Source organism: Tenebrio molitor, chromosome 7, assembly GCF_963966145.1.
Source record: "Tenebrio molitor chromosome 7, icTenMoli1.1, whole genome shotgun sequence".
NCBI lineage: Eukaryota > Metazoa > Arthropoda > Insecta > Coleoptera > Tenebrionidae > Tenebrio > Tenebrio molitor.
The window spans coordinates 11,451,426-11,467,752 of record NC_091052.1 but is presented as its reverse complement, the minus strand read 5'-3'; the positions used below and the strand labels follow the sequence as shown (position 1 = coordinate 11,467,752).

At 37.9% G+C, this 16,327-nt stretch overlaps 2 protein-coding genes and 1 long non-coding RNA gene across 3 annotated transcripts in view; 2 read left to right on the top strand and 1 right to left on the bottom strand.

Annotated features, from left to right (window-relative positions):
• The window catches only part of LOC138135493 (lachesin-like), a 121,769-nt gene extending 121,049 nt beyond the window's left edge, over positions 1-720 (bottom strand). Inside the window, exon 1 of the mRNA XM_069054242.1 lies at positions 135-720. Within this exon, the coding sequence (XP_068910343.1) occupies positions 135-225 (91 nt within the window). The 5' untranslated portion in view covers positions 226-720. The remainder of the gene's footprint in view (positions 1-134) is intronic.
• Positions 1-16,327, top strand: part of LOC138135512 (uncharacterized) — a 131,746-nt gene that overhangs the window by 106,629 nt on the left and 8,790 nt on the right. The gene's annotated exons all lie outside the window — the stretch shown is intronic.
• Positions 10,172-16,099, top strand: LOC138135486 (uncharacterized). The gene is made up of 2 exons (XM_069054233.1): positions 10,172-14,648; positions 14,700-16,099. The coding sequence occupies exons 1-2, from the start codon at positions 14,618-14,620 to the stop codon at positions 16,043-16,045; spliced, it is 1,377 nt and encodes a 458-aa protein (XP_068910334.1). The 5' UTR covers positions 10,172-14,617; the 3' UTR covers positions 16,046-16,099.

Here is a 16,327-nt window from a genome sequence, read left to right as displayed (position 1 = left end):
GAACAGTTTCGAAAAATCCGATCCGAGCCGGCCGAATGAAGAGTTTAATGGTCCCGAATCTGGAGTTCTATTTTGTTGTTTGAACGTCGACACCGTTTCGAAAATAGCAAAATTGAATTCGATCGTCGACTTACCTTGAAAGGCCTGCAGGGACGTCACCATCAGGGAAGTTATCGGAACGAGGAGGAGCCAGACACCTCTCCAGAAGGGAGTTTTTCTCGCCATCGCTTCGCCGCCCGTGTCGCCCAACTTACATTCTAAATAATCCGGAACACTTGTAATATGTCACGTGACATAAAAGCATGCACTCCGGTATTAGCAATCGATCGGATCTTCTGCTCCGCACTACTTTGTTTGCAGTTCCAGTCCTCCACATAAATCACCAGTAACAAGTGGTTTCTGATTTATCCGCTCAAATGAAAACTGTTAGCCCGAGTGGAACAAAATTATAACGTTTTTGCCGGGGATGATAATCCGTTTGGGGTTATTTCGCCGGATGATTTATCTATGGTCTTTGAGTCGCCGAAACTGGTTAATTACCGCGCGCCGAAATAGTTAATCCGGCGATTCCGGACGTCCTTGAACGGGTCTCCCAACAGGGTTGTACCAGCACGACGGCTACTCCCGGAGCGAGTGCGGATAGTCCGGGTGCGAGGTCGTGTCCTGAACTGGCTTTCCTCCACAATACCGCTCGTATTTCAGTTTTCAGGATCCTGAAATTCGGAGCATGCGCCCCCTCTACCAATCCGTTCGTATATCCCACGGCCGTTTTTCCTAATTCGCACCTTGTTTTACTAAAGCGTAAATTCATGTTGCCAGAACTAGGGACATTTTGTTTTTGTTATTTAGTCGTAACGTAGAAAATCCTAAATAGGCGAGCGGCCGGTCTGTTTGTTTTTAAAAGGAGCTTAAAGCTCATTTTTAATTCGCGATTTCAGCTAACTAAACAACAACCGCCATTTAACTCCGAGCGACAAAAAATTCAAAAAGAAGCCGCAAGCTGACGACTCAACCGCTTGGAAATAAATCCAAGCTGGTGCACCTTGTTTTACATCGCATCTCGACGAATTCGTCTAATTCCCGTCCCCTGGAAAATTCTAAACGGCCTGATGAGTCTTCGGGGGTCAAGATTCAATGATCCAATCGGTTTTGCGGGAACCGGGGGCGATTCGAGTTTATCAATAATTTAAAAGCTCGCTGTTCGGGACTCGATCGGTTCACTAAATTTTCACAAGTTTCACCCAAACTTTCGGACCACTTGTATACTTGCGGTTATTAAACATTTATCTTCATTCACGAAGCGAGAGGTTCCTCGGGACTGTTTTACTAGCTTTACACCTCCATTCATGCAAAAAAAAAAACTTGGGGTAAATGTAACAAGTTTTCTGGCACACATCGCAACACAATCGTGAAAATTACCAAACAAATTTTAAAAAGAAATCTTGATGTTTCTTTTATCAAACGAGCTTGATAAATCAGGTTTGTCAGGTTGAGTTGTCTAAATTAAAACAACGCCGAATTTTTTTAATAAACACCGCTCTCGCTATCGATATCTCTGTTGGGGAGATACAAAAAAATTTTAGATTGATTTATGACAAGCATGAAACAAATCTCATATCTATATCTCTGGCATTTATTTTGATAATTAGTAGATTATTATTAATTGGATAAATAAGTAAATATCGTTAGATAACTCTAGTATGCTTTGAAATGAAAAGATATGTTAAGACTATTTAGCAGATTTTGTTGTATGCGTAAAATAACTGTAATCGTAAAATTAATATCAAATATATTTCGTAATCTAGCTGGAAAGTAAAAACTATGTTTTATAAATCCAACTGTGACGAGAAGAACTGGCAAATCTGCGAATCTCTACCTTTAACAGTAATTTCGAAAATGATCATTGTACAGGATATTTCACGAGTGATAATGAGTCCAACGAAATTGAAAATGCAACCCACAATACATTTGGAAAGTTTTAGATGTTTTACATGTGGACTGTCACACTCAAGGATGCTTAAAATTTATGATTGAAATGTACTTTAGTGAGAAATCTGTCATAAATTCCAAATACCTTATAAGCACACCTATAAGCCGTTCGCGATTGTTTTAAACACGCAGCAGGCCAAGATATTTTTTTGTTAGATTGGCGTCAGGTCCTGTCATGTGACGTTTCGTTTTTAAATATTCGCATTGTTGTCAATTCCGTCATTAATTTAGTTAATAAGAATTTACCCAGAACTGCCCTACAAATATGTATGTTTCATTTCAATTACAATTTTACGATTTTGTTCCTAATACGTTCAATTATTTAAAAAATGTAACAACCTGGAAGCAGTGTTCGGTTGAATTATAACCTAAAATAGATTTATTATGACAAATCACAATACTACCAACTAAAATGTCAGATTTTCATAGATAGTCCGAATTTGAAATAACCATGAATGGTATATACCGGGTGTAGAATTGGTTTACGAGACATAGGATTTTACATGTAAAAATAAGGAGATCCAATTATTGGCTCCCCTAATAATTTTATGGCAAAATGGTTAAAATGAAAGTTAGAGAGAATTAAAACTACTGTCTAATTCCACTCTTTGTTTTTTTCTAACATCTTGTGGTACTGAAAGAAAAGAAGGAAAGGAGTTAAGACAAAAATACTAAAAAGCAGTACTAGCAATGAAATTTGACTTCTAAAATTATTTGTCGGGTGGTTTCACTATTATTTAATTTTCTTTTGATTTGCCCTTCAAATGAACTCGTACAGGACGACAGGACGAATGAAAAGATATCTTCCATTAAATGTTCAAACTTTTCTCCAATCCTTCGAATTGTTTCTATGGCTGAAATTAGTCGGTCTAGGAAACCTGAAGCAAATGTTGCTTGGAAGTTTCTTAAAGAAGATCCTCCATAATACCATTTAAAGAAAGAAATAAAATTTCATGCCTAGTAGTACTTTTTAGTATTTTTGTGTTAACTCTTTTCTTGTCTTTCCTTCAGTACCACAAGATGTTAGAATAAAACTAAGATTGAAATTAGACAGTAATTTTAATTCTCTCTAACTTTCATTTTAACTATTTTGGCATAAAATTGTTAGGGGAGCCAATAATTGAAACTCTTTATTTTTACATGTAAAATCCTATGTCTCGTAAACCAATTCTACACCCGGTATAATTTGTTTCAAAATCAAAAATCCACCAACACTGCATTCTACTTCGCAAATACAACCGACAACGTCGCCAACTTTTGTTTTTAGTGTGTTTGGAAGTGTCAGAAAAACGTGGGGTTATGAAATAAAACTGTTGACAGTCGTTTTGGTCGTAGTTCATCGTGTTTTTTAAATTCTTCGAAGCACTTAATGAGCCCTCGTTTTAATTTAGCGGTTAAAAGATTCCTTGATTTTCGAAGCATTTTTATAATTTGATATTTGTGACAAACTGAAGGTCAAATTTTGACGGAGGGTTGGACCAACCCAAAAAAATGAAACTTATTCTAGGGATTTCTTTTTTTCTGCCAACATAATTCAACAGGTGGTGGATTTTTGATTTTGAAACAGATTATAGTTACTTTTCCTGGTAGTGCCACCTTAACGAAAAGTCCCCAATACACATCTACAACGCTCCGACCATAGTTCGCTGTGCAGTTTCGTAAATCTTGACATAAACGTCATTCGCTTGATTAAACGAAATTGTGAAAAAACAAAGAATTTTTGTGAAAATGTTTATTGGCGCATAAACGCGCAACGGCAGAAGCATTTTTATTACATTCGCCATAAATCAGGATCATGTCTCTTTTCTCATGGTTCGAATACGTTTTAATCGTCGTATTTTGACTTTTTCGTAAATGTCAGTTGTGAAAAATAAAATTTTTGGAAGTAAAGCCATCATGGATTTATAATTTCATTTTAAAACAATACGATATTTAAAATAATAGCCACGTTAACTTTGGAAATGTGTTGTGGGTTGCATTTTCAATTCCGCCGGGGTCATTATCACTCCTGAAATACCCTGTATATTTTGCAAACATTGTTGAGTCACCAGGAAATTCTTGGACAAGATGAAGATTGTCTTTGTTAGATCGATCAGTGATGAAAGGAATAACGAAAACTTCAAATATCTATTTGTAGCTTTTATTTATTTAATTAATTAATTTATAATTACAAAATTATCAATTGGACAAATGGTGGATGCGCCGAAATGTAAAAAAAAATGTTGTTAAGTAGCTCTGTTCTGTGGTGAGCCAAGAAAAATGTTAAAACTGTTTCATAGATTTTGTTTGCTGCGGTCACAAAATAAAGAAAATTTTTATTTATAAATAGCGAGCGAGTCAAAATATTTTAGAAGAAGTTATATCCACTTCTTTGTTATCTTCGTATAGGTGGAGAGACAAAACTATGTTCCATAAAATTTACTGAGATTGAAGGAATAAAAACCTGAAATCTATGTTTCTAAAACTAATGTCGAAACTGATTAAGAAATATGGTGGATGCGCGGGTGATTTTGTGAACATAATATATCTATTATTTCTGGTTCTGTCTGTTATTGAGCTAGACAAAATGAAAAATTGTCTCTATTTGATTGATTTGTGATGTAAAGAATAAAGGAATTTGCAAATCTTTAACTCAAGCATTTATGGTGAAATTTATAAAAAAATGGTAGATATTCCAAAAAATTAAAAAACACATGAGAGGTTTGTTGTGTTAGGAGTTAACAAAATCTTAAATCTATATTTTACAAATTTTTCTGTAATACAGAATACAAAAAAAACCATTGACTCAGGAAATTGTTAATTAGAAATTGGTGAATACACTGAAAATTTTCTGAATTATAAATCTGATATCTTTTGACTAAACGTAAAAGTAATAATTTACAGATACATCTCCTGTTTTTGATATTAGTCGTAAAACTTACCACCTTAGAGGACGCAAAATGGTGGACACGTCGAGAACTTTTACTAAGAAAATTGCGACTGTATTATCATTTGAGCTACAAAAAATAAGCAACATGCGTTTAATAACTTGCAGACAACGATTAATCAAGTTTGTGACAGACTTTCAATAAACTTCAGAAGTCCAGAGAAAGTATAGATTTATGAAATTACAGTTGTGGTTAAAAATATGTTCACATCAAAATATATCTGATAATTCCAAAAGAAAAAACAAAAAATTAAAACCCGTAGATAATTCGAGAGCTTATTATTTAATTAAAAATATCCCTGCAAGGTTTATTGTTTCACTTTGCAAGCACAATACCGGTCTCCGACTTGATTAGGAGCATTTTAATATTTTCCAAACACCAACGCAAAAAAAGAATAATTTTTTACTCCGACAGAGGGTACAAAAAAATAATAATTTCCAAACACCAACGCAAGAAAGAATCACTTCTTACTCTGACATAGACATAGCACACAAAAAAAAATCTGTTGTAAAAATAGGAAGGAATAAAGTTATACCTCGCGGAGTAGTAATGACTATTCATCTATGATATCAAATTCTCCAATAAAAATGCACCATTTGTCATTTCTGGATCAATCAGAACGAAAATTCCTGATTATTCATCACATGTTAAAATTATCGGTTATTTTCACTAGTGACGATTATCAGGAAAATTTATTATAAATTTTGTTCGTTGAATTGAATTTTTAGTCAAAGTTAAGTAGACTATTTTTGTGGTGTTCTCACTCATATCCCCCACGCTTGAGAATACCACTCGTGATGCGCACTCGTGGTATTCAAATTCATCCGTGGGTGACATTCGTGGCAGCACTACAAAAATAATCGACATAACTTTGCTTACTCGTGGTGTTATAAGTGATAATTTTCTGAAATATTTTGACGAATTCAGAAATAGAACACACAAATTGACTGTGATGGCAACTCGAACAATACACAAATTCAATTTTAAAATTCAGATAAATTTTAATTTATTCAAAATGCGAAAACTATTTAATGGGAAACCGAGATGCGACTAATCAGTTCCAGTTAGTAAAAATGGTGTAATTACGATAAGCTCGACGAAACGAAAATAGTAATAACGGAAACGGAAGAATCGATAAGCGTGTGGACGGTAGTAATCTAGCATACCATTTTGCATGATACAAGACCCGGAAATTGATATCAAGCAACGTCATACCTTAATAATAGTAGTAATGTCTTCACTTTGCGGCTGTCACGACTACCACGACAGTGGTGAAAATCTAATAGCACGACCTGAAAAACACCGATGTAGAGTCTAGTCTGTGGTTTGCACCTGCAGAAGCTCCTTGTCTACTCGCATCAGGATTTTTGACAGGCACGCCCTACCCTCCAGGCTCCTCGTCCTTGAGGTCATATTTTAATAACAATTTCCTTCCTTAAGCCCGTCCAGATTCAATATTCGCGGCGTCGCTCGCTCGGCTTTACTTTTAAATACAATCCGACCTAATCTCGTTAGATCATGACTGGGATCTATTTGCAAATAAAGCACATAAACCTGCAGTGGCGTGACATTTAGATGCGCATCGCGCTCCGTAACTGCTACACCGTATCCACTAACTGTTCCGATTGCAAAATGAGATTTAAGCTCTGAATTGTATCATTATCTCTCTTCGCTACACATGATTTACTGCCGAAACGACTCTCCTACAATCATTGAATTTGCGAGAGTCTTGTTCAGATCCACTCCGATATTATTTGTTTGCTTTCGCGTATTTCAAGCGCTCAATCCATCATTCTTACACCAGACTGTCTTTCCCATTTTTGAAATATTACGACCGCCGACGGTATGTTATAAATCATTTAAATATATTTGCTTTTTGAACCGTGCGCCGAATTTCCCCTTTAATTAAGACTAATGTCACGGGATCGCTCGAATTCCCCCCGACGCAGGTCAAAACGGTTCAAAAGGACAAGGTCTGAACAAATAATCGCAAACGGAAAAAGTGATATTTAGTGCGGAGCCTGATCGCAGGTGCGCGCACCCTCTCGTCACCGCTTCCTGACCCCTGTAACGGATTGCCGCTCCGGTCGCTCCGTTTCTGACTTAAGTAGCTCGTTTCGATTGGCGTTTTTTGCGGCGTGATTGGCAGGTCTGGGACCTTCATTAGGGGATTTACATTCTTCGGCGCTAATTCACTCGATGACAATGAATCCGATGAAATATTGAATCTCTGCGGGGTCTCCGTAGGTGCAGATAATAATTCCTCCTACAGGCCATGTTTAGAGTCTTGCAGACAGAATACAAATTTCAAGCTGTCACTTACAATTATAATTAACTTGCTAATTCGCTAGTAGACGTCACGTATATGATGTATATCACTGCAGTGCTTACTTCCCGCTCTATGAGCAAATGAGCAAGCATTCCTCATTCGCACCCTTAGTTACACATTCCACGCAGAAAAACATTCCGCATTCACATGTTCCCTGGGATTTTCCCATGCCCACTAGTCATACAAATTTTACACAATAAATAAATGCACAAATGAATAATGAATCGGGTTAGACCTAGAAAGTCAGTAAATAATTCACCGATTCACGTAAAAATAATGGAGCTCGATTTATATTCATGACAGAGACGCCAAAACACAAATAGTTACTTCTCAGATCTATTATTCTAAATATCTTCCAAGCACCAACAGAAATTAGCTTCGGTTGTCTTATTTAATGAAATACGGCTCAACTAAGACTCATCAACTTCACATTGAGAGCGTTCTTGCACCTTAAGTACGTACAAAGAGCACAAGCGGTGAAATATTGTAGCTCCACTCGGAGCTACAGAACAAACCGTTTTCGTTTGCAGAAAGGAAACGGTATACCGAGTGATCACGCTAAGAAACAATCGATAAATCTGATGGGACACGAAAATCCGTATCGCGTTAATCTCCAACAAATTACGGTCAAAACCCAAATAACACCCTCAAGAGACCATTTATTACGCTCAGTGACAACGCAACAAACTTATCTCTTGTTTCTTTTAAACAGAGCTGAATTAATGAAATAATGAGCACGTGAATTAACCACCAGACAAAACATTTTTAAAACGCAATGCACACTAAAAATTACTCACGCTTCGGATCGATTAATCTAGGGATCTGCATGATCGGCCGTATTGATGGTTGCCTATTCAATTAGGCGTCTAATGCGTATTACAATTATGTTTTAATGCTCTAATGCGCCACGTTCTAAAATGGCGTCTTGACGGTATCGACCCTAAAAATCGTAATATGTGACTACATTCGCTTGATTAAATTTAACAAAACTGAATTTCCAACGTGAATAAACACTTACCAAGGTAATTCTCCTCCAACTGTAATAACCGTTAGAATTTGAAAACCAGTGGCGCACAATTGCTTATTTTATTGATCATAATAAAATGCTACAAGGCTTGTTTTTTAGTGTTTCTGCTGCAGTGGTATTTTTCCGCGATAATCTAGTAAAAGGGAATCATAGCCGGGGTGTCTATCTACAACCTGTAATGGTATTGATACTTTTTATCTTCCCTTGTAGCGTGACTTTCCCCTATTGAGTTTAAAACTTATGCATGTATAATACATATTTACGAAAAACTGATATGTGATAGGATGTTTTATTTTATTCAAAAAAAAGGAATTTGTCAGGGTCGAGTCTGTGCGCGCACCATTTCATAATCGAATAGTCGTCTTCGACAAGTTAGAATGGATCTCGTTTTGATTAAGAGCGAATTGCCTCACTCAACATAACACTTTACACTAATTAGATAAATTGGAACAAATTGGAACTAATTGGAAACCACGTATGAATTGGCTTAATTGTATAATTGATATGCTGACTTACCGTGTTTCGCAAAACTGATTATTAAAGAGGCAGAACAGAGCCTCATCAACTTAATGCTACAGAAATGGAATGATTCCAAGTAAAATAATAGTTTCCGGAAATATTTCGGGGTCGACATGTAATTTTATTTTTTACTTAATCACTGTTGGACCCCAGACAGAACATTCATCTGTTTTCACTTTAAAAAGGAGTGAACTCTTGAGTTTTTATGACTTTGAAGTCACCATTAATCAAATTTTTGTGCCAGAAATGATCCATAGATTTAGCTGTCGTTGGGGTACAAATGAAAAATTGGTCTGCATACAGCGGGGAACTTCTTCAGCGACTTGATTCACTGCTCGCACAACTGGCGTGTGACAATAAACATTAACTTCTTGCGCTCTCTACACGTTGAGGAGATCGTTTGGAGTTTGTGAGAGGGTTGGAGAGTACACGGGCGAAAATATGAAGCGACACGTGTCATAAATAAGATATTGACATTTTTGTATCGGAATGCCCGGGCATATCGTTAGCCAACCGTGGAAGAATCTGTATGGAAGGCGAGAGATAACGGCCTCGGCGTTAGACAGCAAAAACTAGACGAGCTGAAACAAAGGCGGCACGCAGACTGAATGGAAAGTGTGCTGAAACGCCGTAACACTCTTAAATGACATCCAGTCACACACGGTGACTGCGTTCTCATCGCCTCTCGACATCGAGGAATTCCTTCAATTCTTGTACTTGCTCATAGCGCCGCATTTCATCTCCCCATCAATATGTATCTGCGTGCCGGTGTCGACAAGGAGCACTGATTCTTCGCACTGTCACTGGAAACGACTGAAAACCGATTAGTACCCAAGAGAAGACTTGACAGTTGGCGATTGTACGTGCGACGTCGATCTTCAGATGAACCCCTCAATATGCAACATTTATTGTAGTACAAGTTCCTTTAAGCTCGGACGTCAATACGTCGAAGGGAATCCGCCCCAAATTGGAAGAGAAAAGTGAAACATGCTCGGAAGGTTTGTTTTATTGTTTTTAAGGCGTCGAGGATTGAACGATTGATTCCTTACATCTAAAAGGATCCCTAAAATCCAAAGCGTCACTTATCTTCGTTACTTCTCTGTTTGCAACCCGCCGACACGTCCTTCCTCGATCCCCGAATACATAAAACAACCCGGATTAAAACTCACCGTGCAGCTTATTAATTGAGCCGGTGCAACCCCCCTGTTTTTTGCCGTGACAGTTTTCCAGTTTCGGTGGCAAAGTGCGCCGATGCTCGCATCTGCACTTGAGTGGTTTAGTACTCCTCTCGAAAAACGTACACCTGAGCTCGAAACAACTTCACACTCCTCTGAATTCACACTTACATTCCGCGCTACTACTCATTCTCTCCCTAATCCGTCTCGGAGTTGTTTCGTGAGATTTATTGCGTTTTTTCGGCGGACATTATGCCCCCAAGAACGTTAAGGGTGCAAAGTAAAAATGGACGGTAACGCTCCCAATAACGGCAAAAAGCAACACAATGCCACGCACAAAAAGTCGTTGCGGTGGTTTGCTCTATAAAAGTGTACGTCGTAAATTGACTTTGCACTCATTTAGGAGCTACAACTGAGGGGCGTTTTAGTTCTACGAGCGGAAGCATTGTTTCCGACTTTTTCCGGTTATTACGGACTTAATTACGCTCATATTATAAGCGTTCTGTCTCTGAAGTGGTCGTGGCTGATCGAAATCTGAATACCGGCCGCATTACTGGTTGCCTACTTTCATATGCAATAATGCACCAGCATTCGTCGATCTTTCTTTATATGTTAAAAAAGTCTCGATTCCCCGGAAGCGGCGAATATGATGTGCCAGAGTAAACTTTTCCTATAACTTTTTTACTTGGAAATTGATTTCTAAATTCTTTAACACATGGTCGAATTGAATAATTTCGTCTCTAAGAGAGCTCTTGCGACTTGTTCGTTCGAAGGAAAATATTCTTTACTAGTTGGGTGATCAGAGGCGACCGTCAACGATGTGTCCGGAACATTCTGGGAAGTTTATAAAGACAGGAGACACGGAGCTGAGGCATTAGTTTTATCAAAGTTAATCGATAGAGTTCGAATGGTGTAGCATCTGCGGTATTGTACACGGATCCGGATGGATGTTTATGGTCTTATTGTTGGGAATACAATGGAGCAGCAGTCCTGCTCGCCACAGATATAAAAACAATTGTATCAACAGTGGCTTTTTCATCTGCAGATATCGGAAAATGCCGTTTCAAAAATATCGGATCAAATCTCTCTCTTTGAAAAAATGTATTACTGTCAGAAACAGGACGAGGTGTAGGCGGAAAAGCTAAAAAATTTTTGTATGACACGGTCGTATCGAATTACCATGAAAATACTCAAACTGGACCGGACATTAAGAACCAGAAGCGAACCAAAATAAATTGTTTTTCTCTTCCGGAAAATTACAATTTTATGTTGACACACGAAGTACGGATTTGACCCACTTCGGAAAATTCCTATAACTTTAGAAAATCTCTTGTATCGAAAGGGTTAACGAGCAGGTAGACCTATCAGATTATCACCCACGAGCCCTTCCACGTGTTTATGGAAAACTGTACCGAAATCAATTTTCTTCCACCCCGGAAATTTTCCATCAACGAACAAAAGTATTACGCACCACAATTAATATTCTTGACCGCTCTTCCTGCGAACTAACATTTTGCACCAAGCGGCAACATTTCAACGAAACGAAATAAATCAAAAATTTATGAGACTGAAAAATAAACGTTGTTTTGGTAATGAATGTAGACAAGAGAAATTGAAATCTGCGAGAAGAGAAGATTTTTTTCCCAAAGAACTCTGGACTGGAAAATTTGAAACGCTCTGAGCAACTGTCGAGACAATCTCGTTAAAATCAGGAATGATAAGATAATTTAATTTCTGTCTGGACGTCAAACCAGACTAGCCAAAAGTTTATCCAAGCAAGAATATGTGAGCGAAATACAGCGTGATCAACAATGACTGAGTCTGTTGGCAATGAAACAATTGAAAAATATTGGTTTCGTGATTGGCACTGACCAGATGTTTTAACTTGACACATTAAAAAAAAAAGGTTATGTCGGGTATGTTTATGTTATTACAAAAATGACCCTTTGATGGTAAACGTCAAATTCGCCTGACAACTCTGTCAAAGCTGACTACCGGAAATGCGTTTAGATTACAGTGGTACCAAAATCATTCAAATATTCATTGTTAAACTCTGTCCACTCATAGATTGCTTGACATAAATGTTATTAAAAATGTTCACTCTACGCTACAACAAATAGATCCGGCGCGAAATTTTAAAAAGTGGAAAGAGCAGGTTTACACGTGATGTTTTATTATTATTCTGCATATTTGCACTTAGGAAAGACGAAAGACGAAAGAAAACTTAAGTACAGTAGGAGTAATATATTAGGTTTTATTAATACAGGGTATTTCACGAGTAATAATGTGCCCGACGGAATAAAAAATGCAACCCACAATACATTTTCGAATTTCCGAAAAAGCTGGCTACTGAAATTAAAATATCCAGCTTTTTTCGGAAATGGCTAAACACAAGCAAGAGATTATTTAATATGTACTCCTATTTAATGCATGAACAAAAATTACCTCTGTATCATTTTCGATGTTTGTAATTAGATTCTTGAGGCACGCACTCACTTCACAAATTTAAAAAATCAACAAAAAATCGCAACGGAACAGATCAAAACAGGAACACGATCAAAACTAATAACTTTTAAAACCAGAGAATCGCAAAACAAAGCTCTAAAGATGAAAAATCGCAAATCTAAATGCTTAAACCACTTTGACAGAACTGACAATTTCAAATTCGAAATGTCATATAATTTATTTTTCGCGTGGGTTTCATAACAACCAATGAGAATCAGTGGTGCGAATGCTTCAAGATATTATCAACACAATCTATGATACTTTCTTAATATTTTAATGTTATGGTTTGGGAATTTTGTTATCTAAGGATGCGATCAAGCAAGCCATGGGTAGCTTTATAAGTTTTACTTTTTCCACCAAATTTTTGTGTGATGTAAATCAAATATTAACTGTCATCGCTGTCATTCAGATTCAGAATCTTCGTCAAGCATTCATGTCAAAATCTCGCGATTTTATGTCGCGAAATGGGTTTGAAAAATTAACCGGATTCTTAAACCATAAACCAGACCTAATTTGACCGGAAAGTGTGTGGCCGGTCTAGAACATTTTGAAATTCCCAAGTAAGTTATAACAATTTTATAGAACGATGCGATGTAAAGATGACACTTTGAGGTTATGTCTCGGTGCATGTGAATCATGAGCAATTTAACTTGGAAAATAATAAATAGAAAGACTTTGCGGCGTCTCTGTAAGTACATTATTGTAATATTTGAATATTTTTTAACAACTACCAACGCTCTTTTCCATGGGAACTTTCAAAAATCCCTAAATTCAACTTGACGGCTGAAAATTTCCCTAAGACCACTCACCAAGATAAAGAATAGAGTATAATCGGGCCTATTCTGTAACTCGTCTGTTAATTTTAACCATCCGCTAATAAATTAATTTTTAACAATCGGTTATCTACAAATAACCAAAATTCTATTCTGTAAGACAAACTATTAACGGGTAGGTTAAAAAGCATTATTTTAGCGGCTAGGTTATTTTGAAGAATGAAGTCAGGCACGGAAGCGTACAAATACATATGGCAACGTCGCAAATCACTGTCAGCTGGAGGAACAACAGTCATAATTATTTGCAAAATTATACCTAACCTCAACTAATAGTTGTAGACTACATTGGTATGGGCACAGACTACTCAAAAACGTGAAATTGAAATTAAAAATCGACCGGTTTTTGTTCTTTTTTCAAAACTCAACAGTTTATGATTTATCGAATTGTTGCATTACTTTTGCCCCTTCCTGTATAAATGAAAGTAATTGGGAATTGGTATCACTTTTACGACAACCCTCGTTAAGCGGCAATAAACCACTCAAGGAATCAAAAGGTCGTTTTAAATATCGATAGATGCACTTTGGGTATCAACTCAAATATGTTACAGCTTGCCTATTGTAGCTTGAGCTGTGAGAGATGCGCAAAGTTGAATAAAAAGGTCAGATAAAGAGGTGCTGGAAGCGGAAAAGAAATCGACAAAATTAGTGAAGGTGCTGTAAGACCACTGCGCATCCGGTTCTTACAGCTCAAGCTACAATGAGAAAGCGCTACAGGGTGATTCATCTTTTACCGCCGGTGGCAAAATTACCCTTAAGAATTGAGAAAAATTTATGGAATTGACAGATTTGATTTGTCGAAAAATTTACTTACGAGTACATTTGTCGCCTTCATTCCAGTTCATGCAACCAAAAGAATATTCATTGCGAATGCCATTACAATTTGGGACCGTTTTGACGTTAATTTTTAACGGCTGGGTATGACCACCCGCTAAAAATTAGCAATTTGAGTTAAATTTTAACAACTTTTGGTTAAAATTTTGGCTTAGAGAATAGCGCAATGGGTTAAAATATTTTAACCGTTGTTTTAACGTTTAACTTTTAACCAAGTGTCTTACAGAATAGGCCTGAATATGTGTTAATATTTGTTTTGAGATTATTTATAAGGGAGATTTTTGATTGGTCCAGTCACAACTGCTCAAGTACGTCGGTGTTAGTAAACAGAAGCAATGACTCCAAGTGTTCGTGCGGAATCTATTAATAATTCACCTCGGCGTGTAGTGCCAGAATAAATTTAAACTTGAGCCATAGGTAGTTTTGCGCGTTATCTCGTGTCAGAAAAGCGTTGAATAACTGTGATATAAATTAAATTAATAATGTCACCCAAGAATCAAGTTCATCCCCTAAGTTACTTGTGTGTTAAACTTGTTTCAACACAGCTAATTCAGGCACTTTCAGACGACGAAGGTCGAAATTACGATGTAGTGGAGCGGTATTTATCCGACGCCACTTATGAAGTTGTTCAAGAGTTATTAAAAAATATTTTGAATTCCGTGAATCTGGATGCCGCCACGAGATTTAGTTGTTTGCAAGTTCTGCTTCGACGGGACGTTAAGAAACTGGATACGGGAATTTTCCCCCACTCCTATTACGAGGCAATATTAAAAGTTATAACTCAAAAGGGCACGGGACTGCACCAATTAAACCTCAAGGGGGTGTGGGTGCGAGAACACCCCTCCGAACTGAGCGAGCTGATTCGGAGCTTGTGCAACTTAAGAGCGTTGACGATCCCTCACATGGCCGACGACGAGGTCATAGACGCCATCGCGCACTGTCGCTCACTGACAGCACTGGACATCTCCGGCGAGTGTTGTTTCACGACGAAAGGGTTGCAGCAGCTAAAGAGCGACGCGATCACGTGCCTAGACATCGGAAATTTTGGCAAAAAAGACGTCTGTCAGCAGCAGACGAGCGACTGTGATATAGTGGCTGAAATCATCGAGAATCTGCCAAATCTAACCTGCTTGCGCACTTACTCGTTTACAGGAACTTCCCTCCTGGAAGTACACAAGAGGAATTCGAAACACAAGACCAAACTGAAGTACCTGCACGACACCGGAACTACGCACGAGATGATGGAGGCCATCGTCAACACGTGCGAACATCTGGAGAGCGTGCACTTGGACACTCCCGACAAAGGAGTAGTCTGCAGATTGAGCGACTTCAAGAAGCTCTACTGCGTCAAACTCGTGCACCACGACAGCGACGACCTCTTAGACTACCTCCGGGTCTCGGGATCCAACCTCCAGGTTTTAAAACTGTGTCACAACAAAACCGCGTCTTTAAATCTGTGCGACGTGTGTCTGTGCGCGCCTAATTTACAGATTCTGGAGTGCTATCAGTTGAGCTTGTCGTTTTCTGTGCCGGACACCTATTTCATGAACCTGGAATACGTCGAAATTCTCTACTGTGATATAAAAGATTCCACCATCAAGCACATTCTGATGAACAGTCCCTTCCTCAAACGTGTGATTATCGGCTGTGTCATCAACATGACTGACGGTGACATATTTCGTCTGTGTGCGGAGTGCGACTTCTTGTTCTTGGAGGAACTGTGGTTTTCGTGCGCCAGGGGACTGACGTCCACCTCTGTCGAACTCCTCATGGGTCACTGTCCAAATTTGAAGGTTCTAGGGCAGCTCAGCGGTTGGGACATCCATCAAGAAGAAATCGACTATTTAAGATCTGTGATACTGTACACAAATACAGACCTCACGTTGCTACCTTTGGGTACGTTCTCCTAACTCATTTCTTGTATTCCTCATCACGAGTAGTAACAATAAAATATTTACAACTAGTCTGTTTCTGTTGTCTTAACTGCGAGAGAGTTCTGATTGTGATGTAGCTTCATAATTAAAAAAAGATCGATACGAAACTAATTCCGCTTTTGCAGTTTGAACAAAAATTGCAAATAGTAGTTAAAATCCCTTGTGTCAAACAATTTGATTATGTCCACTGCGGTATTAAAATTTTGCAATTTTCAGTTCCAACAATACTCCCATGTACTGCATAATTTAAACGTAATT

What these genes read in the sequence shown, in the direction of transcription:
- LOC138135486 (XM_069054233.1), top strand. Translation starts at nt 14,618, where the DNA reads ATGTCACCCAAGAATCAAGTTCATCCCCTAA. An exon ending in GAATCAAGTTCATCCCCTAA is followed by an intron (nt 14,649 to 14,699) that starts GTTACTTGTGTG and finishes AGGCACTTTCAG; the next exon opens with ACGACGAAGGTCGAAATTAC.